At 39.8% G+C, this 22,132-nt stretch overlaps 1 protein-coding gene across 6 annotated transcripts in view; it reads left to right on the top strand.

The window, feature by feature from the left end:
* Positions 1–4,125: 4,125 nt before the first annotated feature.
* plce1 (phospholipase C, epsilon 1) overlaps positions 4,126–22,132 on the top strand; it is a 79,059-nt gene continuing 61,052 nt past the window's right edge. For 4 of the 6 annotated variants that reach the window (XM_076887501.1, XM_076887500.1, XM_076887499.1 and 1 more), the window contains exons 1-6: positions 4,126–4,258; positions 12,892–12,977; positions 16,860–17,180; positions 17,840–18,494; positions 18,644–19,060; positions 19,155–19,364. In XM_076887501.1, the coding sequence (XP_076743616.1) occupies positions 17,176–17,180; positions 17,840–18,494; positions 18,644–19,060; positions 19,155–19,364 (1,287 nt within the window). In that variant the 5' untranslated portion in view covers positions 4,126–4,258; positions 12,892–12,977; positions 16,860–17,175. Of the gene's footprint in view, positions 4,259–9,149; positions 9,335–9,432; positions 9,717–12,891; positions 12,978–16,859; positions 17,181–17,839; positions 18,495–18,643; positions 19,061–19,154; positions 19,365–22,132 lie in introns of all 6 variants that reach the window. The other 2 variants (XM_076887504.1, XM_076887502.1) reach the window with 2 other exon arrangements.

The raw sequence follows: 22,132 nt of genomic DNA, 5'->3' as shown, positions 1-22,132 counted from the left end.
AGAGCCCTAGGTTACACATTGCTTTGTATCCACAATGGATGATAGGTACCATCACTTTTACTCCTGCTCACGCTACTTAAAAGCTGGTTCTTGTCTGAGCTTTCACTTTCCCACTCTTGACTGGCCATCCTCCATCTCATCTCTTGATGAGAGGTATGGAACGCCAGGACTGCCATAATGAATTAATTAAATACACCATTAAATAATTAATTAAATGTGGCAATAATTAATTAAAATTGGAATTAATTAATTAAATAAATAGTTATGACACATGTAATTAATTAATTATTGACACATTTAATTAATTATTTATGTATTTCACATTTTAATTAATTATTGACACATTTAATTAATTAATTATTGACACATTTAATTAATTATTTATGTATTTCACATTTTAATTAATTATTGACACATTTAATTAATTATTGACACATTTAATTAATTATTTAATGATATATTTATTTATTTCATTTTGGCAGTCCTGACGCCTGGCTCTCATCATGAAATAATTTTATCTGTCAGCCTCACCCATCAAACTCAGGGGGCGGGGTTAACGCTGATCGAGTCAAAACCATTGCTTTGGCCTGGTGGCCATTGTTTCTAGCACACAACAACCGGCATGTGGAAGCTAACAGAACTGAGCTTTGAAAAACCCTGTTTGTGTGTCACCAAATACCGTTTTAATATTTTTTTAGCCGAGAATGTAGTGGTTTAATCTTCATGTGTCTGGTCGGTTTGTCAAGATACAGCCTCTTTGCAAAAGTGTTTCGATGATTTCGGAGATGTCTGCCCAGTCTCACGGCAAAGCGTGGGATAGACCCGCTCGCCTCGCAAGCAATCCCACCGACAAAGCGCAGGCCCCGGTACACAGCTGTAGTAACCCCCGCTGACTTCTTTTACTGAGGTTATATTTATCGATGTTTTATTTCCTGATGTTCTTATGTGTCCTACGTGTTTCAGTTGCCAATTCTGAATTATAACTAACATTAAAAACATGTTTAAGGAGGAGAGAGAGCAAATAAATCTGTTTAACATCTGATCTTTGGGTTTTTGTTCAGTAATCAGCGTGACCTGTGTATAAACACATAAAAGAGATAACGTTGGTGTTTCCGTCATGTAGTAACTGCTGGCTTTAACTGTACAAAGGTTGTTCGACACTATGAAACACATACAGACTTCATGATGTTCGGCTAATATTTTTATTGTGAATATTAATCATGCTGACCTCGCTCTGTACACCACGCAGCGAGGTCAGCATATCCACGATATCCTCAGCTCCATGAGTTAACACAAAGTTTCCCAGCTGACTATCTAACTGCCAACTATTCCAGAGACGTGAAAATATACAGCATAAAGAAAAGTGTAAGAGACTCAGCAGCAGATTAGAATAACAGTTATACATTTAATAAATCACCAAATGAATCCAAGAAACGAGCAAACCTGTTCCGACAATTTGAATTTGTATTCCCTCAGCTGCAGACTCGCTGCTGTTTAAATGTTTGAAAAGGAAGATTAGATATAAAAAACGTCAAACATAGACTCAGTCTGCCTTCACATTTGATATGAGGCCAGCACGTATAGTGGCCTCAGCTATTACTGAAATACACGTGCTATATCATAAACTATGATATAAACAGGGAGGTCCTATTAACATGTTTAGTTTTAAAGGACACCTTCCTGCCTTTAGTCTCATTCATGAGCAGTATTAGTTTTCTTCTAACATCCAGAAGTCTGCACAATGTGTTTCATAGTTTGTAACAAGCCTTTGACAGGTAAACATAACATGACCGAAAAAGAAAAAAAAAAAGAAAAAAAAAAGAGAGAGAGTGTTGACATAAGAAGAGAAAATTCTCTCAATTATGGAGACAGACAAATGGTTCATTTATGTTTGATGTGTGTTTATTCCTCCCTAAATATCGTCGGTGAAGTTCGCCATGCATGTCAGATTTTCCTGCGCATTTTTATACCTCTGCCAACAGAGAGAGAAAAAAAATCACATTCTAACAGACAGCTGGTGCTTAGAATACAGTTGAATAACTATTAAAAAACAGATGATATTTAGATGATAGTTCAGTCTAACACATGTGCCAGTGAACCATTAAACGTCTGTGAAACTATGCAGTTATGAAACGTAACTTTAACCTCAGCCAAACCGATTTGCTCAGTTGTAAATAAAACAGCGAAGTAAACGTGACCCGACAGACAGAACCTGAGTGAATGAAGTCCAGCGTTTAACCACTGAGAGCTAAAACTCAGCTGAGGTTTGAAAGCTGTGTGCCGGTGATTGGACATCAGCCGCTGATAAAGCTGTTCGCCTATAAAGTGCTCTGTAAGGAAACAAGCTCCAGCAGCTCTGCGCTCGGGGAAAACACTATATTTACTTATCTTGTGCAGAAAAATGCGCTGACATTGCGTTATATCGAGCACCAGCTGCCCAGTTAAACTGTGACTATCACCAGGTAACTAGGCGTGTTTCTTGAATTAGCAGCAGGTGTTAAACAGCTGACAGATGAGGAGGAGGAGGATGCATGCAGGTAAACTGAGGGTCTGCTGAGCTGATCGCTGGTTTCGTGAGAAAAATGTCAGCTCGTTCTTTATGTTACAGAAGCACAGAGACACAAGACCAGGCGGAAAGAGACGATCGTTCGGTGAAAATGAGAATCTGCGAATGCAACATGTGGAACACGGAGAGTGGAATATGTAAACAAACCGGTTAACGTAACCCCCTCGGTGCACTCTGCATGCTAACTGTTAGCAGAGCTAGTGAAATCTCTGAAAACATCTGAGCACTTTTGCAAACATGTTCTATGTTGACAACCTGACCAGACATACGTCGCGACATTCGCGGCTAAAACACTGTTAAAAGTGTAGCTGGTGACAGAAAAACGGGGTATTTTAAAACTACACCACCACCATTGCTGCCTGTGATTTGATCTGCATTCTGGGATAACTGGCTGCCCCAAGTCTACACAAGCAATCGATTTTCTAGGATCGACCTGTTTTGACTTACTTTGCACGGCAACCAATCAAATGTTAGAGAAGCTGCATGGGCAGCGTTAACCCCGCCCCCTGAGTTTGATGGGTGAGGCTGACAGATAAAATTATTTCATGACGAGAGCCAGGCGTCAGGACTGCCAAAATGAAATAAATAAATATATCATTAAATAATTAATTAAATGTGTCAATAATTAATGAAATGTGTCAATAATTAATTAAAATGTGAAATACATAAATAATTAATGAAATGTGTCAATAATTAATTAATTAAATGTGTCAATAATTAATTAAAATGTGAAATACATAAATAATTAATTAAATGTGTCAATAATTAATTAATTACATGTGTCATAACTATTTATTTAATTAATTAATTCCAATTTTAATTAATTATTGCCACATTTAATTAATTATTTAATGGTGTATTTAATTAATTCATTATGGCAGTCCTGGCGTTCCATATGTGGGTGCCAGAATTGGCTATGCAAATACTCCAATCTTGTCCAACTGGACAGCTTTAGCAAACGTGAAGGAAGACATAAATTTTGGACTTTGAACTATAGTTTGAAAAGTTTTATAGTTTTATCTTTACAGACAAAGATAAACCCATGCTACACCAAAGTAATTTGGTAAAAAAAAAAAAGAAGAAGAAGAAGAAGAAAGAAAAAGAAATGACAGTAAAGTTCCTCTTTTTTCCACTTACAATAGAAATGTATGTTGTTATATTTTAGTGAATTAACAAATACTTTCTATTTTATAACTCAATAACTAAATAAGTTTTATATAGTTTTACACGAGTATTTCTTACAACTTAAACACAAAGAGTCATACTGCCAGATGTCTTTAATTTTCTACAGCAGCTTTTGTTTATCAAGTAGAGATGTCCTGTTGAAATTACACGTTTTATTATATTAAGATATCTAAGGATTAAATGTGTAATTAAACTTTTTTACAATGAGAGACTTCCACTTAACATCCAGCCCACTTAGCATCAAAGTGGGCTGTATTTAGCCCACTATGTAAAATGAGTTTGATATCCCTGTCTTAGTGTTGCGCATGCATTTGGAGTGCAGTATTCCGAGGGCCACTGAATGCAGCACAGCAGAAAGCGGTTTTTCCCACCGCAGCACGAGCTGCTCCATCAACTGTATCGGCGAGAGTTGTGAAGCGAGTCGGTCACCGAAAACTTTGCACAAAGTGCGCCGTACATGTCTTCGTGCGGCGTTTAGGTGGATGCTGAGTGGATCTGACACGGCTGGTAAGTAAGTTTGTGTCACGGTGTCCTCAAACAGTCAACTCACGTTGAGTTTAGGTAACCTATGGTGAGTGTTTTGGTTGAGGGCGCGCGGCTTGTTTGTAAAGTTGGCTCGTAGCATCCGTGGTTCCCAAACTGATGGCCAGGAGTTCAGCATGTACCCAAATAAGCCCGTTAATAAAACTTGTTGCATTGTTTGAACCGAGTGCTAGAAATGAATGTAGGCTGACATTGTTTCACCTTTCTGTGTTAAAAATGGGCTTCTACTGGCTTCTAACGAGTAGAAGCAGCACGTGTGCTTTAATCTGCAGTGTTTTGTATGGATAACTTATTTATATCTAAAGTTAGCTTTGTGTTTTTTAATGTATTATTATTATTATTATTATTATTATTGATCTTTTACTTGAGGTGTGTGTCCTCTCACGTGTGTTATTTTTGAGTATGACAGGTGAGGTCACTGTTTACACCCCCACCCCCAGACACCCCTAGGCAAAAGCGACCTCAACCTCAGTTGCATGTGATGCTGCTTCAGGTGAATCTGTTCCGCATTCAAATGAACGAGAAACAGGAAGGACACACATACATTTGAAAATAAATAAATATGCAAGGATATATAAGGATAATAGTGCACACAACATGCCACAGTGAGAAATGCAAGCATATAGTGAGATACATACTTCTACATCAGTAGTGTGTGGTGTTTTTGAGCTAGTAAGTAGATCTTTTTCTGGCCAGAGGAAAAAAAATCACCATGAAATTGAACGAGATGGATATTGACAGAACTGAACGTCACAGCGTTCGTAAAGAGGGGATGGTTTATTTTACAAATACAACTTTTTCCTCTTCCCACATTAATATGGTTTGTTTTTGTATATTTATTTAAGTTCCACCCAGTTTGTGTGTTTCGTCATCACATCATGGCACATGACTGGAGTTGGGGAACATGGTGTCTTGAGATAGAAATCTGAGAGAGACAAGAATGGTCTGGTTGGACTTGTTTTTAAAAAACTGGTGTTTACTTGTGCATCCTCCCATCCATAAACTCAGGCATGTACAGAGGAAGTAAAGTACAGAGATCCTTGCCTGACTCAGTCAGACCTGATATTAGCTGGTCTTTAACCTTCTACTTTCCTAAGTGCAAAGTCTGTTTGATCCTGCAGATGTGTCTGGTGTGTCCATGCATGCTTGCATTCCAGGTTGCTCCTTCACCTAAAGCATGTGGTGCGGTGTCTGAGGCAAACTATTTACTCTGGATTGCTACATGTGAGGAAGGACCACTGGACCAGTTTTTGTTTTTCAACATATCATCATTAGTATGTGCACCTGTTCAACTGCCCCTTAGTGCAAATTACTTATCAGTCAATCACATAGCAGAGACTCTGTGCAATTAGGCCTGTAAACATTGTCAAGGCAACCTGCTGAAAGTATAATGAATCATGAGAATGATGGTTATTGATCTGAGTATTTTATAAAAAGGGGATCTACTGGGATTTCTCCGCACAACCATCTCTAGGATTTACAGAGAATGGTCTAAAAAAGAGAAAACATCCATGGAGTGGCAATTCTCTGAGCAAAAATTCCTTGTTGATGTCAGAGGTCAAAGGAGAATGGAATGACCAGACTGCCTTGACCTGACAGGGAGGCAGCAGTAACTCAAATAACCCCTCCTTACAGCCAAAGTATGCAGAAAAACGTCACTGATTGCTCAACATGCTAAACATTGAGGCAGATGGGCTACAGAAGCGGAAGACAACACCAGATGCTACTCCTGTCAGCTAAGTACAAGAAATCACACAGGCTCATCGAAACTGGACAATGGATGATTGGGAAAACGTTGCCGGGTGTGATTAGTTTTGATTTCTGCTGCTACATTCAGATGGTAAGGCCAGAATTTGGTGTACATGACATGAACGTATCAATCCATCCTACCTTGTATCAACAGTTCAGACTACCGGGGGTGGTGTAGAAGTGCGGGGATGTGTTTTTGCCACATTTAAACTCTGCAGCCTACCTGAATATTTTTGCTGTTCATGTCCATCCCTTCTAATGGCTGCTTCCACCAGGATAACACATTACATGACTTGAAAGCTCAAATCATCTCAAACTGGTTTCTTGGAGAAGACAGTGAGTTCACTGTACTGAAATGGCCTTCACTGTCACCAGATCTCAGTCCAAAAGAGCACCTTTGTGATATTGTGGAACGAGAGCTTGTCATCACAGATGTCGAACTAACAATTCTGCAGCAAATGGGTGACGTTATCATGTCAATATGGACCACAATCTTGCAGGAATGTTTCCTGCACCATCCTGAATCTGTGCTATGAAGAATTAAGTCAATTCTGAAGCCAAAAAAGGGGTCCAGTCCAGTACTGATAAAGTGTATATGAGTGTCTATGACTTATGCTGCACATTGGGTTACTTACAAACACTTTCCTTGCTTGTCTTTTGCTGGGAAATCACTCTCTTGCCTCTACAAACCATCACCATGCAGAGTTATTTCAGTGAAATACGCACAAACAGCTGGGGCCAGTGTATAAAGCATGTGTATGCTGCATGAAATAGACCAGCTTGTAATGGGGCATACGTGAGGCTGACCAGCCGGTCGACCGGTCCGGGCCAAGAACATTGGAAAACAGCCGACTCCGGTCCCTGGCCGGTCGATCGTTCCACCTCTAATGCAGACAAAAGGTGCTGGCATAGCAGACGTGAAACGCCTCCAAACCAGTGCACCACTTGCATGTTAAACACAGATTGGAATTAAATCGATCTGTCCCATATAACCCATGTCTGATCTCACTATTTGAATCAGAATGAGACCAATGTCTGATTCAGATATCTGCTCTTGGTGGAGAAACTCCAGCTCCATGTGTCACTACGCCAAACTCACAAATGCCATACCGGACTATTAATGCTTGCTGTGTGCCAGTAGGGCTGGGCCACTGGATGATGAGGCTCACAGTCCTCAAAATGTTGAGCTCAACCATGGGGCTGAAGATTTGTAAACGCTGCTTTATTCGATGTGTCACTAAGCTTATGTCATTTGTTCGGTCTTGTCTAGTGAAACCAATACAACCAGTCCAGATCCTATGCAACAGGTCTGAGTGTTAAACCAGTTTTCCATTAACTCAGATTGTCAGGTTTGAACTTACCTTGATTTGGGCTTGTCTTGACAACAACTGGGAATTAACTAATTATCTGCACAGAATAAATACTTTACAGAGATCCTGACTGGTGCTGTAGCTAAAGCATATGTTTTCTCACACAGTTATTGGCCTTTTCCCAAAGACTTTATGTGCTTTGGAGAAAAAAAAGCAGATTACAGGGAGGAGACTTCACAGATGAAGTTCATTTGATTTTAAGTCAGAAGCACGTTGATGTTGTTGTACAGAGAACACAAGGCTATAGTGAAAGTTTTGTAGCATATGCAAAGCGCTGTATGGCCACGGTGGTACATTTGTCATGCCACCACAGCGCTCTTTGTGTTGCTGCTGATACACGCGCGCAAAAACACACACATATTTACAAAGCAATCCCACTTCTGAGTCATCTTTTATTGTGCCATTGTTTACGAGCACACGCTCACGCCACATCTACACTAGTGTGCGTAGGCTCATCCACCGTGACAACACTCTTGGAAGCAGCCCGCTAACCGTTGGACACACAACCAGATATATGCACACACATGCACTCACACAGCACCTCTTTCTCTTTCTGCAGTTTCCACTGGCGTCTCTCTCTGCCCTGCCCTCTAATCAAAGCCATATGTTCTCCAGATCCTTTGCATGAAAAGTCTGTTCTGTTCTCAGTGAAACCAGCCACTTGCTTACTGACAGACGGAGTCACTGTAAAATTAAAATTAACCTGCAAAAGACTACAGACTTGAATTTCTGTTCCGCTCTTTGGGCACTATCTAGGTCAATTTGACAGCAATATATTTTAATGACGGGAAGGTTCACACTTTAATCCATAATCCAATTCATATTCCTGTTTCTCAAGCACTTGTCTGCTTGTTTATAAGCTGATCTGGTGGATGGGTTTTAGTCCAATCTTAAAGAATCAAAGAAATTCCGTTCTTTAGCTTTGATTGTTCATGACGGATTCGGTGTACGTAGGTTTCCTCTTCGGATGAATCCAAAACCTTCCCACTTTCGCTCATTAAAGTCATCGTAACCATAACCTGCGCTCTTGTTATATAAACAACCATCAGAATCTGGACTGTGATTCATTTTAGGTCCCAAATGTTTAACAGTAGTTGATTTGAATGATTGTTGATACACGCCTTAAATTACTGTAATGAAGGGAGATCGTATCCTGTTATTCTGGTTATGGATAAACTGCAGTGTATTGTTATTTACAGGCCAAGTGGAAATCAATTTCAAATTTCTGCTCCAAATTTGGCCAAGTTCTGCCTGCCTGGTATGGGTCAGTTCCCTATCTTTACATTTTTTAAAGATAAAATTGTGTAATATCGTAATGTTTTAGCAGCAGAAGCACTACAGAAGATTTTTCTTTTGATTACCTTCGGGCATTAGCATGGTTGTAACACAACCTTTTTCGGGGTGGAACCGGAACCACGTCATCTTATGGATGAATGCCTATTTCTTGAGCCAGATCAGTACTTCTCTGCCCAAAATGCAAAGAAAACCCCCACAACAACAAAAAAACCGACCCACAAATAAAGATGCCTTGCACATGTTGTAAATAGAAACATTCATTCTTTATTTGTCAGATGTGGTTTCTGTTACATTGTGAAATGCCTTTTTTTTTTTTTTTTTTAATCTTCCCACCAACTCCAACCTTCTTTTCTTCTTTCATTTTTCAACTGTGAAAACCTTTAAGGAATGTGATTCTATTGTATTCGCTGTAGTCATATGATGCATCTTTTCTTATCCAGCCCCATGTTAGAGAGAAGGAGGGGTGTTCTTTGTCCCAAAGAGTGCAAACTGCAGGAGGAGTTTCTGTTACTGGATCTTGCACTTGGCTGTATAGCACAGTTTGAATTTCCAGCACAGCTCCACATCATTATTAAACATTTGCTTGAACTTATATAGTCTAAAGTATGTCCTGAGTTCTTCAAAAGTAAGTGATTTCATGATTCTGTTGGTTTCCAGAAGACTCTTTTTAACTTTCCCATTATGGCACCTCAACCTTGTGTTTCTTGTTCTTTTTCTTTACAGTTCTCTTGGCATCAGCGAGGTATTTGTGACTAAAGAAATAATCTGCTTGAAACCTGGATTTTTACTGTGTACAGTTGGGTGATGCGTCATCCTTTTGTACTCTTGTGACATCCTTTTTCTTTTTTTCTGCGACCACCCCCCGCCCTGCACAACAGAGGAGGGGATTCCTTCTCTCCTTGGTCTACTCTTTGTGCTGTTGGAATGCTAAAGATCCAATGTTAAACCTCCCTGGGCAGTATTTAGCAGAGTATTTTAGAGGCTCAGGAGGATAAGTGGCATTTCAGGTCTGTTTGAATGTAGATCTCGTTTTATGTTCAAACTTCTTCAGTTCCATTTTCTCTGATTGTCCTTTTCCCAATTACTAAGCAATATTAAAGTTTGTTTAAAAAGTAATCGTATAGTAGTAATCAAGTGTAAAGAGCTTTTTTTCTTCTTTTTTTTTTTGTAAACCACTACCCACTCTGTGACTTTCTACCTCACTGATTGGCATTTGCATTCCTGTGCTCCATTTAAGGGTGAATCTAATCACATCCTGGGCTGTGAGTCATCGTGTGGATGAGTTGTGAAATAATCCCTCCTGAATGAAAATTACAAAAAAAAAAAAAAAAGGCTTTTATGCAACACTCAAGCCCCCTCTTGAGGGGATTCACATAGAGTGATTGAGGCCAGAGATTCAGAGGCTGTTCTACCTCCTGAGACAAACTCATTTAGCTAAATTGCAGCTCCTTTTGTTTAATATGTATGAAACAAAGAGTTGTTACACAAAAGGAGCATTAGTGTTCAAATCCACAATTTTGATAGGTGGAATGTCTTCAGTTAAGAAAGTTGCTTACTTTGAAATGTCAAATTTCAATTATGGCATTAAGCTAACATAGCAGTATATAGTGACACATGATTCATACTTCTTCAATCTAAAATCTGTCCAATTGTCATTATATTTCTAACTCTGAATCCAATATCAGGCCATTGGCTTTTTTCTAAATAATTTATCTGGCCATTAATCGACTGTAACTTTAGATCTCAAGGAAATGTATTTCACATTTCATTTAATAATACCAAACCTGTTTAACTGCTTCTGTCTTCAACACATATGTTCCGAGTATGAAAGTAGCTTTGTATAACTTGCAGTTCAAAATAATCCTTATGTGCTTAAGTTGTAGCCCCTCATCTAGTGCCCGAAATAAGCTGCTTTAGCTACCTTCAAGGTCACGCACTCCTATGGCCAGCATTTGTTCTGATTGGATTTGCTTTGCAGGCAGAAGGTTTGACCAGCTGGTTGGCAGACAAACTTGTCTGTCATATTTAAGATTTTCACTCAAACTGACGTCGCACAAGGCCATGTTTAGAAAGGAGAACAACCTAAAACTTTCAAAGAATTTCATACTCATATATATGGATAGATGAATGGATATGCCAGAAAGTAAGGAGAAGAATAATAGGTCTCCTTTGACTGGTTGATATGAGAAGTGCCTTTAAAATGGTAATACAATAATTTGACATAAATTTTTTAACTTCATTTTTTAAAGTAAATGGGTCTCAATTTTGTACCACGTGGAAAAAAAAAATCTTTAGTACTATATATCAATGTTCCAGATAAGTTTACAGAATAATGTGGACTAGAGACATACTATTTTTTTGATATATCTAGTAATGTTAAGATCTACAGAACCATTTTAGTGACAGCAAGAGGAAGGAGTCCTGTGATGGATGTCATGGCCAAAACAGAGCGCTGATCTCAACATGTCTGTTTGGGATTCTACAAAGACATAGAAGAAGAGGCTAAATTCCGAAAAGCTGTTGTGGAAGACTGGGTTGGGAAAATCCAGCTGCTAAATATCTACAAATCGTGTGCAACTGTTAAACTCTGTGCCAGAGCCTACTTAAATTTTTTTTTTCTATTGACTAAATTTTTAATTTTAAGTTGATTGATAAGCAAAAGCTATCCGTGGCTGTGTTTTTGACAATTACTCGATATTTCATGCGCTCCGCTTTGTAAGCCAGACTGTTGAGATAAACGAGGGAACAGCCAACGCACATAAAAACACATACTCAGCTCTTTGTCAACCATCTGACTGTGATTAGACCAGTTTTTTTTTTTTTCAGGACTTTCAGAGGTGCTGAGATCATACCCTTTTGCTTTCATCACCATGTGTTGCACTTTATTGCAGCATGGGAAATAATGAATCCTATTGGATAGAGTTGTATATAGAAAGAAACCTTCAGCCTTTGCACTGTTGTGGTTGATGTTCACAAGTTTTCCTTGGGTCGTGTTAACAAATGCGAGCTTTCAATAACTGCAAGAGTTCATTCAATTGTTGAACTTTTTACTTTATTGTTTGTCATCATGTCTAAAACTGTAAATATTCGGTATTGGTTTCTGGGAGTCTTATGTATGGAAGCCCGTTTCCGCCACTAAAAAAAAAAAAAAAAGCTAGTATCCATAACTCGAAATTTCGAGTTATTTTCTCGAAATTTCGAGTTATTTTCTCGAAATTTCGAGTTATTTTCTCGAAATTTCGAGTTAGCTCTGCCAATCAAAAATATACGTGAATGAGGTCGCTTTCTTGTTACCCGGAAGCATATGGCGCAGGACCGCGCACTCAAAAACGGATCCCAACAAATTAAAGTATGTTTGCTGATAGTAACACCATGTGATTCAGCTAATAACACAGGGATTTCATCATTTGTGAAGCCAGGCTGAAAACACTCAGCAATCTGTGCATTCACGACTGGATGTAATACCGGTAGCTTAGCTGTAGCATTTGTAGCTGAGGGCTTCAGCTTCTGGGTAACATGGAAATGACGTCATTCACGTAGATTACTGATTGGCAGCGCTAACTCGAAATTTTGAGTTGCTTTTCTCAAAATTTTGAGTTAATATGTCGAAATTTCGAGATAATAACTCGAAATTTTGAGTTATGGATCCTTTTTTTTTTTTTTTTTTTGTGGCGGAAACGGGCTTCCATACTTATGGCACTAAGAAAACTTCAGGATGTGACTTTAGAAACAGGCCCACTTTGTTTTTTATTCTACAAAGATTAATGTCCTAACGAATATACTGTAGGCATAGAAGTAGTTTCACTTTAGAGATAAGAAGTGATCATCATTTATCTCCCCCCCCCCCCCCCCCCCCCCAAAAAAAAAACAAAAAAAACAACCCAAAACAAAACACTGACATATAGTGCATACCTCTTGACAGAAGAAGCCATTCACAAATATTTCACAATGAGGAAACTCTGTGCCGCTGCCAGCTTTTACGTTGTGTCATTCACTTGGATGTGAAAGCAAAACTTCTGGGAACCATGCTCAGACTCAAGAAAACATTTTTGATTAGCTGCTGAACTTGGTGTTTAAAGGACATCCCTCATGTCATTTTTTGTCACACTCTCGCTCTGTTTAACACTCACACACTTGCTCTCTTGCATTGATCTGGTCTCTGTCTCTCTCTCTTTCCGATAGACAGCAAGCGGGAATCCTGAATCACCTGGTAAATCGGGAGAATTAGAACGCAGAAAGCACCCAGAGCCACGTATCTAACTTTAAATGTAAGTATTGCCTCATTATAATTCCAATCAAATGCTGTAATCTTAGCTTTTTTCTTCTTTTTTTAAGTTAAATGAGAAGCTTGGTATGAGGATTGCTGGAAAATATTTTAATAACAAGTGAAGTAGAAGTGATTGAGTGCTTTCTTGGTCAGTGCACTTGTCACAGTATGTGACCTGATTTCCAGCGCGGGTGTGTCTGCGCTTTTAGCTCTAGGCTGAGATTTAGGCTGGATGAGCCATTTACTCTCCCAGCCAGGGTCACAGTTCAGTTGATAACGAGAGCTACTTTAAACAGTGCGTGTTTATGTGTGTGTTTGAGTGCACGGTTGTTTTTTTACCCTCACTTTCTGCGGAGATTTTGTCTGTTTAACAGCCATTTCTAGTCTGTAAATCTCACCTTTCTTGAACGCATAGGAACAATTTAGTTGTTGTATAAGTCATGAGTTGAATGCCAAATCTCACTTTGTTTGCACACAGATCCATTTTAAGCAACCGCTGTGTGGAAATGCTATCCTGTTGCTAATTTCAGAGTGATTTGATGGCAACAACAGCTGTCTATCATGCACATGGCTCAGGATTTAAAGCTACAGCGTGCAGGTTTTTGCCTTGAGTAATCGAAGTGTTATCCCAGCACTGCCCTCATGACACATATTTGGACAGGTTCATGCCCTAACATGTGTCACAGTTTAGATATAAGACAGTTTGTTCATACACTTACATTAAGCAGCAGATGATGAACACGTGGTTTCTATTTATGATACTAGTGCTTTCTATATTTTTGAAGATGTCTTCTGCATATTTAATTTCTCCGCTCTTCCATTTTTCATTTTTTTTGTGTTGTTTTGATTACTGTCATTGTCATGACTTGCTGTAGAGTTTGTTAAACCACACCCAAGTTCAATAGCAGGTGCTCTACACATCATACAGGCAAAACTTGATTAGGGATTTAGAGCAGTTGTGAATAGAGGCAGGCACACACAGGTTTGCAGGAATATTTAGTAATATTGTGTTATAATTAACACTTTTTGTAGTCATTATTTAGAAAATGCAATGTGAAACATTTCATTTGAGTTCATATCTAGCAGGAGTGACCACGTTACAACAGATACTGTAGCGGGAACTACTCTGGCAGGTGACTAATGTTGCACATTTTATAAACTTTTGATGTGTCTGGTTAAACCAGTTGGTTAACTGTGACGCATATAGGTTCGAGAGATTCTCATTGGCGCAGACTGCCATAACGATCTTTGTCAAAGTAATAAAAATAATTGTATCTAGTACCATGACAACTTGCTGCTAGTGATAGTAATATCAGCTCCTGGGGGTTGAATTGGATTTTCTTAGCCTAAACATACAGTAGCTGAGGCTTTTCTGGAAAATATTACACAAGTGAGGTGAAAATTTGTCTCATCTCATCGTCATGTCAGTAGAGCAAATGTCGAAGACTGCTCCAGGCAGTTTGTGTCCATGTGTTGGAGTTTCGATTAATAAGCACAATATTAACATTATTTGCTAGGATTCATTAAATTATTATATTATATAAAGCATGTTTGTTTTTTATATTTAAGTTCTGTCGATATTTACAAAGAGAGCACAATGACAAGATTGCATGTGGGCACTATGTGTTTTACTGCAAATTGCTCAAATAGTTTATAGGGAAAAATTAATTTTTCTTAATTTTTGCACTTGATATTGAAATGAACAGACCGTACCCATGTTTAGAAAACAGAATAACTTTTGTAAATGATCTGTAAAAACTAACCACACCTCTAAGCACTATTTGAGGATTGTGCTCACACGGTATTTTTACCTGTTGAGTAAATCTGTCTCTAAATGTAAACTGTAAAGTCTACTTATTTTAAAATTGTATTTAGGGAATCCTGCGTCTTGGCATATCCTGGTAGTTTTTATTCTTTTAAACTGTTCTCTGCAGCACTGATAAGAGTAATGCCGTGTCATTGGTGCACTGTCTGTTTCGTTTGTGTGAAATCTGTTTGGTATTGAGTAAAGCGAGGAAAAATCAAGCAGTGCCTTCTGTAACTGTGGCTTCTTTACAGGTTATAAGATTTCCTGTATTCAGTTATCAAATCAGTCCGATCAAAAAAGCAACTGTTAAGCTGCAAAGCAGCAGTTGTGGTATGGTGGTTAGATATCACTGCAGCTTATGAATGGAGCACTTGTCCTTTTTCATCCCTTTAGCCAAAGTTCTGTTTGATTGAAAGTAGCATGGAGCTTTGAAAAGACACGAAACACATTCACCTTGATATGTGTTTGTATCAGTAGTCCTTTTTCTCTCCCGCAAACTCACACTCTAAATGTCTTGCTGGTCCACCCTCTCTGTGTCGGTCCCACATTCCTGCTGAGGCCCACACATTTTGGCAGGGAATAAAGGGCTGTGGTCACTCTAATTGTGAGGCTTTGGACGCTAGTTTTTGGATTTATTCACTGCTGGCCACCATGACGATACCATACACCACACAATTAGTATGTGTACATGTTGTGGTTGACTATATCTGTTAAGGATATATTTCATAGTAACATGGTTCATAAATGTTCTCACTTTATTGCAACTGTGCTAGCAAAAAAAGTGAAATCAATTTTTCTTTATGTCACTTTAGAGAGATCCAAGAGTCCTGATTTATTGAACAATGTTTTGTGATTATTGCTAGCCATAAAATGAATTGTTCATGAACACAACTATGTGCATGAGCACATTGCACAAGTGCTATACCTTAAGAGATGAAGATAAACTGTTTTATTGCCATTGCTTCAGCTGGGTTGATGAGTGTAAAATGAGTCTTCCCACAGTTCATGCTGTTTGTACAACCAGAGTTTCAACAAAGTTAGAAATCCATGCAAAACCGTAATGCAACAATTTGTATATTTCGCAAACCCATTTTTTCAAATTCACAATAGAACACTGAAAATTTATCAGATCTTATAAATTTATTATTATTTTGTGTTTGATGGGATCAGCATGTCTCAAAAAAGTTGGGATGGGAGCAACAGAAGGCTGGAATAGTAAGTGGTACTAAGAAGAAACAGCTGGGGGAACATTTTACAACTAATTTGGTTAATTGGCAACAGATTGTTAACATAATTGGATATAAAATGATGGGTGTGTTAGAGAGGCACAGTTTCAGAAGTAAAGATGAGCAGAAGTTCATCACAGTTTCAGAATAACGTTCTTTAATATAAAATTGTGAAGACTTTGAACATCTCATCAAGTGCAGTGCATGATATAATCGTACAAACTGGAGAAATCTCTGTGCGCAAGGAGCAAGGGTGAAAATCGGTATTTGATGCCTGCGATCTTCAGGCCCTCCGGTGGCACTGCAGTAAAAACAGGCATGATTGTCTCGTGGAAATCACTGCATGGTTTCAGGAACACTTTCAAGAAACTATTGCCTGGGAGCACAGTTCACCATGCCAACAACAAATGCAGGTTAAAGCTCGGTCCCGCAGAGAGGAAGCCACATGTGAGCACGATACCCAGAAGCCACTGGTTCTCTGGGACAAAGCTCATTTAAAAAGGACTGAAGCGAAGTTTAAAACTGTTCTGTTGTCGAAATTTAGAGAGAGACTACATCAGAACTTTTTCAGATTTAGGGTTGTAGTCATTTACTTTACTAATTTAGTTCTTAAAGCTGATGTGATGAAGAAAAGAGACACAGAAGAAAACTCTAAAAACTGCCTTAACTTGGATTTGCTGATGATATGTTTTTCAGTTTTGGTTTGACTCCTTATCCTTTGCTTCTATTTGTTTTAACCTTGCTAGCTGTCCAAACTTGTCTTATCTGAATGTGTTTTAATGGCATAAAAGTTGACAATATTAACTCCTTTTTTTAATGTGTCTGTGTTCTCATTGTTTCTCAATCCCAGGGCCTAAAGAGTGGTTAGTTATGTCGCAGATACGCGTCCAGGTTGAGACAGACCCCGCACCCACAGGGACACACGTGGCCTTGTAAGCTGTGGCGGCGACCGTATTATCAAGGAAATTCCTGAGTCCTCCAGGGTCACCTATCTGCTGGCTTCTCTATCTGCTGGTTTGTACAGCTGTACAAGCTTCTGTTTCCACAACACTCATACACAGAGCACGCTCAGCACTGATGTGGCGTCTTAGTCACTCAAGAGGTCAGCAGAAGCTGAAGCTATCATTTCCTACAGCAAAGGCCTGTGCCTATGGTGGAGCATAAAAATGAGGTGTGGGCTTAATGCAACGCATGCTTTAAAATAGAATTGATCTTTGTGATTAAAAGATTAATGACGACATAATTGATGCAACATAAATATTATGTAAACAAGCGGGTTATTGTGGCTAAAGCACAAGCTATCTGTCTTGATCTGGGCTTGGTAATACTGTTTATCTAAAGCAGCTGAGTTGGTAAACATGAAAAAGCCATAACTTCAAATAATTTATGACGTGAATTATTTTATGACCCCAGCAAATTTCATTTCCTCTTTCTGCTCTTTCGGTTACTTCGTGACTTACTGAATCACGAATTACATTGGAAGGTTCCAAAGAATCTCAGAGGTTTTACAGGAATTTGTTTGACTTCTATTGCAGATTTTCTCTATAGGATTTCAGGAATTTGTGAGCAGTAGTGGTTGTAATAATTCCTGTAGATGTCTTGTTTTGATTGTTTTGATCTGTGAAGAGTGCAAAATGCAAAGATACAGGAAAAACAGGAATTGTAAACCATCCGAATAGTTGTCCGTCAAATCCACTTATCCTTACAGCTCTAACAGAGGTGTAACCACTTTCAGAAAAAAAAAACTTAAAACCAAACCGAACCAGAAACCAGCTTCAGCATTTCTTCTACATTCTGTCATCATCAGTAAAGTGTTTCTTCTTTTCCAAGCCGCAGGGAGACAAAAGGACAAAGCAGGACACCGCAGGCAGACGTGATGGCCACTGAAGGAACCCAGACACAGGCTGGGCCCGCGGTACTGGCAAAGTCTGCTTCGCCTCTGTCCGCTGGGAGCAGACCCAGCAGAGGAGCCAAACATGCAAATAATGGGCAGGAAGTGTGGCGAGACGCTGACCAAATGTGTCAATCAAAACAGTCGAGCGGCCCTTCTCTCCCCTTGTGTAGGAAGCCATCGTGTGACAGTGGGGAAGGCGCTGTTTTGGACAAAAAATATGAGTGCCCCGATTACAGCTCAGAAGTCATAAGCACTAAAGAGAAACCTTATCCAGAGCTCTCCACTGGCAAGAAACTTGAAGAAATGATTCCAGTACTTAGGAAAGGTTCAGAGGAATCTCTGAGCCAGCTGGATACCACTGGAGACAGCGTGGATGCAGGCACTAACAGAACTGGCAGCACCCACTGCTCCTGTACCCAGTCTAGCCCTTATACCAATGCGAACACCTACTGTTGCCACAGCTCTAGGTCCAGTCCAAGCCTTGGCTCCAGCCCTGTTCACAGTCCTTGCCTCAGCTGCAGGCCCTCTGGCCCCAAATACAGACACATCCGCCGCGGCAGCCTCCCTGTGTCTATGCTGGCTTTCCACAAGGTAATTAAGCAAATGGTGCTAACCCTGTTTTATAGCATTTTTAAGATAAGCAAAGCAACCCTCACTGTCCCATAAATGTAAAGCTTTACTCCATGTAATAGCTCACTCAAGACACTGCTGTGTTTTGTTCTCTTGTTATATGCTTCTAGACATCGCCCTACCTCTCATCCCAGGGCAGTTCCTCAAGCGAACCGAGCTCTTTGACATCATCTCCATCTAGTTCTCCTCTTCCCGTCCACCGCAAGCGTCACCAAAACGGCCACATCCATCTGCACTGCCTCAAAGATGGGTACTCAAGTTTAGAGAGGCTCAACCGAAGGCCCCGGGTTAACAAATGCTCTTTGGAGAAACTTTTCCTTCGAAGGTCTTCTCTTGAAACCATGTTGTCGACCCCTGTTCACAATGAAAGGTTACCTACAGAAGAGACGAGGGACTGCAGCCAGGATCACAGCAGTGATGAGGGAGAAGTAGAAGCACATTCGGATAATGTGGATAATGATTTTATTCGGAATCGTAAAGAGCGCTCAACTGTCCTGGTGAGGCGGTTCTGCAAGAATAATCAGAAGGCATGTGTTTAAATTGATTAACATCATCATTTTTAATCAATTAATTAATCAGTGTTTTTTAGAAGTAATCTCAACTGCCTCTCTTTTCCATAAGGTGACCAAGTCGGTGTGTACTGGCACCAGAGCGATTGTCAGGACACTGCCGTCGGGACTCATCTCAGAAGATGTCTGGGCCGTGGTTGTTCACTACAGATGTTGGACTCCCAGTAAGGAGGATACATGGCTAACCGTAAAGCGGGGCATGGGAGAAGACTTCAGAAGATGCAAAGAGATGCTGCGCTTTGCTGGACTTAAACTACATCAGGTAAGAGAGTGAATACATGCAGATAATGGAAGAAGGCATTGCTGTTAAAGCTGTTCGAGGACAACAGTGCTCTGTATTTATCCTGTCATGGGTTGTTTATCTTTCACACCCACGCTACTGTTAAAATGCTTCCATTAAGACATAACTGTAGCAGTGCACCCTAAAGGGATTTCAGACACAGCTTTGCTACCAGCCGTTCTTTTAAATAATTGGTCTAAGCCTAGGGTTATTAAGATTGCTTTTTTTTTTTTTTACGCGTTCAGCAAATGTGCTGTTCAGTCTCTAGTAGCAGAGCGTGATATATTGGTGTCCAATATATTGTTGTCACATAGGCAAGCTAATTAACTGGACCATGAAGGCCACCCAAAACCCCGGGCAGCTTTTGCACGTCTGTTCTTGTCTTGTTCTCTGCACTGCTGCCTTTTCGCACCGCTGGGACTGATCAGGTCCTCACTCGCACAGAGCAGAGACCACATGGCAAAGCTCTATCTTATTCAAGCCCTCCACATTTTGCTAAAAGTATAAACCTACATATAAATCTGCAGAAATCTATTCCATCATTGATCCACTGGACCAATGCTGGTGCATCTATGCTTTGTGGGTTTATGTGTGGTTTGCTTTTCAAACTCAGCTAAAACAAAAAAAACAAATCTTAACACTTAATAGCTGTCGTGGCACAAGAGTGTTTATGATTGATTTTTTTCATCGGAGGAAAAATTGTTCTTGGTTTCTTGGTGTTTTTTTTTTTTTTCTGTTTGCATTGAAATTGCTGCCTGCAAAATATGAAAGATGAAAGATTTTTTTCAAGGAATATGTAAATAGACTAACAGAGACATACTCTAAAACACACGGCAAAGCGCGCACACACTGGCTCTTTTGTTCGGGGTAGGCCCCTACTGCGGAAAAATGATTTATTCTCTGTTGGTTCTGCTCCCCTTATTACTGACAGACTGAATGACTGAGCCTTGTGTGTGTGTGTGTGTGTGTGTGTGTGTGTGTGTGTGTGTGTGCGTGTGCGCGCGCGCGCACCTGAGTGAGTTTAAATGGACTGAGCAGGATTGGCATCTGCGTTAAAGTTACAGGCATGGAAATTGGAGAGAGGGCGAGCGAGCAAGACGTGGTGAGACAGTTAGAAAGTGGTGGAAGATGAAGGAAAGGAGACTGAGCCCAACAGAGAGAGAGAAAGCGAAAGAGCGATCCAGGACACACTACTGTTTTTTTGTTTTTGTTTTTAAAAAAAATCAAGTTTCCAAGCAAGAGAGTGTTTTACACACATAAAAACCTCTCGCAGGAGCTGTTCAACTTTAGCAACCTTTGCAGGGAAAACGGCGAAAACTAGCTGGCAGTAGTTTCAGTAGATAAATAAGCCATGCTTTCCAGCCTTAGAGGTGCACATATTTTGTAGGGACTGAGAATCAGCAGCATTACACATGCTTTCCTGTTGTTTTTTGTTATCTTATTCCTCCTTTTCCTGTAAAAACTTGAAACACATGGAGACTGAACGATACAGTGCAACCACTAAATTGCACAAGACTGAATGGCCAGAATTTCAGCAGTGTCACTTCAGATATTATGATTCCTAGTTAAGTGGAAAAGAAAGGTTTTAGGGGCTGGGGTTTAGTTTGCATCTAATGAATGTGATAACCAGAACTCTCGCCACCATTTAGATCGCTTAATTCAAATCAGATCCTGAAGCTGCAGGCGTGCCCGTGCAGGAACATGAGTGTGTATCTGCATGTGACTTTGATTTTAAAAATTTTTTTTTAATGTGTTACATTTTTACGATAGAATTTTGAAATGTGCATTGTTATACGTGTGCGCCTAATTTTGATTTTTTTTCCTTCCTTTTTTTCCCTCAACAGAGCCAAATACTGTCTAAAGTTTCTCACGTGTGGCGGGCGCTTATGCACTGATGCCATTAAAACACACATAGTTCCACTCATGTGCGTGCTGCAGCGTGGTTTCTGACTTTTGCCAAAGAGTTTTTATGAATCCTTTGTGGTTGCAGAATTATGGCTTAGGTAGTCTACGGAGAGCTGCTTTAATAATGAGCCTATTGAAAACTGGGGAGCTGCCAGCAGTTCCCTTGTCAAAACACCAGCTGAGTTCCTCCAGTGAAGGGTCAAGAGAGAAACTCTGACAACACTAAGCACCGAGGAATAAGTTGTCATCAAGATCATAAAAGAATTAGAGAAGGAACGCATCCATTTACCAAATTATACAGCGAGACATAGATGCAAGGATCCCCAAATCATGAATTTTCTGCTTACTTACTGGCTGATACACAGCAGATAGTCACAACAGGCTTTTTATTATACAACAGTGTGTTTCTTTCAGGTAGCCGGTCATAATGTTACGGGCATTTTAAGTGATTGCATAATTTTTAACAAGATTCGCACAAATTTGTTGACGCAAACCCTCAAACATTTACGGTCCGCTATGGTGCCAAGCCCCCGTGCACACAAACACACCTCTAAGCAAATCAGACTTTATAGCGCGTGGGCCTCCTGCATGTGGTGTTCCTCCTGACTCTGCAGTAATCATGTTGAGGAGTTTTCTGGAGGTATCCTGTGGGTTCGTGTGTTTATTGCCTCAGCTAATCAAGCAAGCCAAAGAACACAGGATTATGTGAAGGAGGGACAGGAGCAGGGCAGCGAAAGAGAGTAAAGGAGAGTTGGGTTGGAGAGAAAGAGAAGGAGAAGATGAAACTTTAACAGTGGAAAAAGAGGAAAATTTACTATGGAAGAAAAGTGAGAAACCTCATGGTG

This window comes from Maylandia zebra, linkage group LG8 (genome assembly GCF_041146795.1).
Source record: "Maylandia zebra isolate NMK-2024a linkage group LG8, Mzebra_GT3a, whole genome shotgun sequence".
NCBI lineage: Eukaryota > Metazoa > Chordata > Actinopteri > Cichliformes > Cichlidae > Maylandia > Maylandia zebra.
The sequence above is the reverse complement of the archived record's forward strand: the minus strand, read 5'-3'. Positions and strand labels throughout refer to the sequence as shown.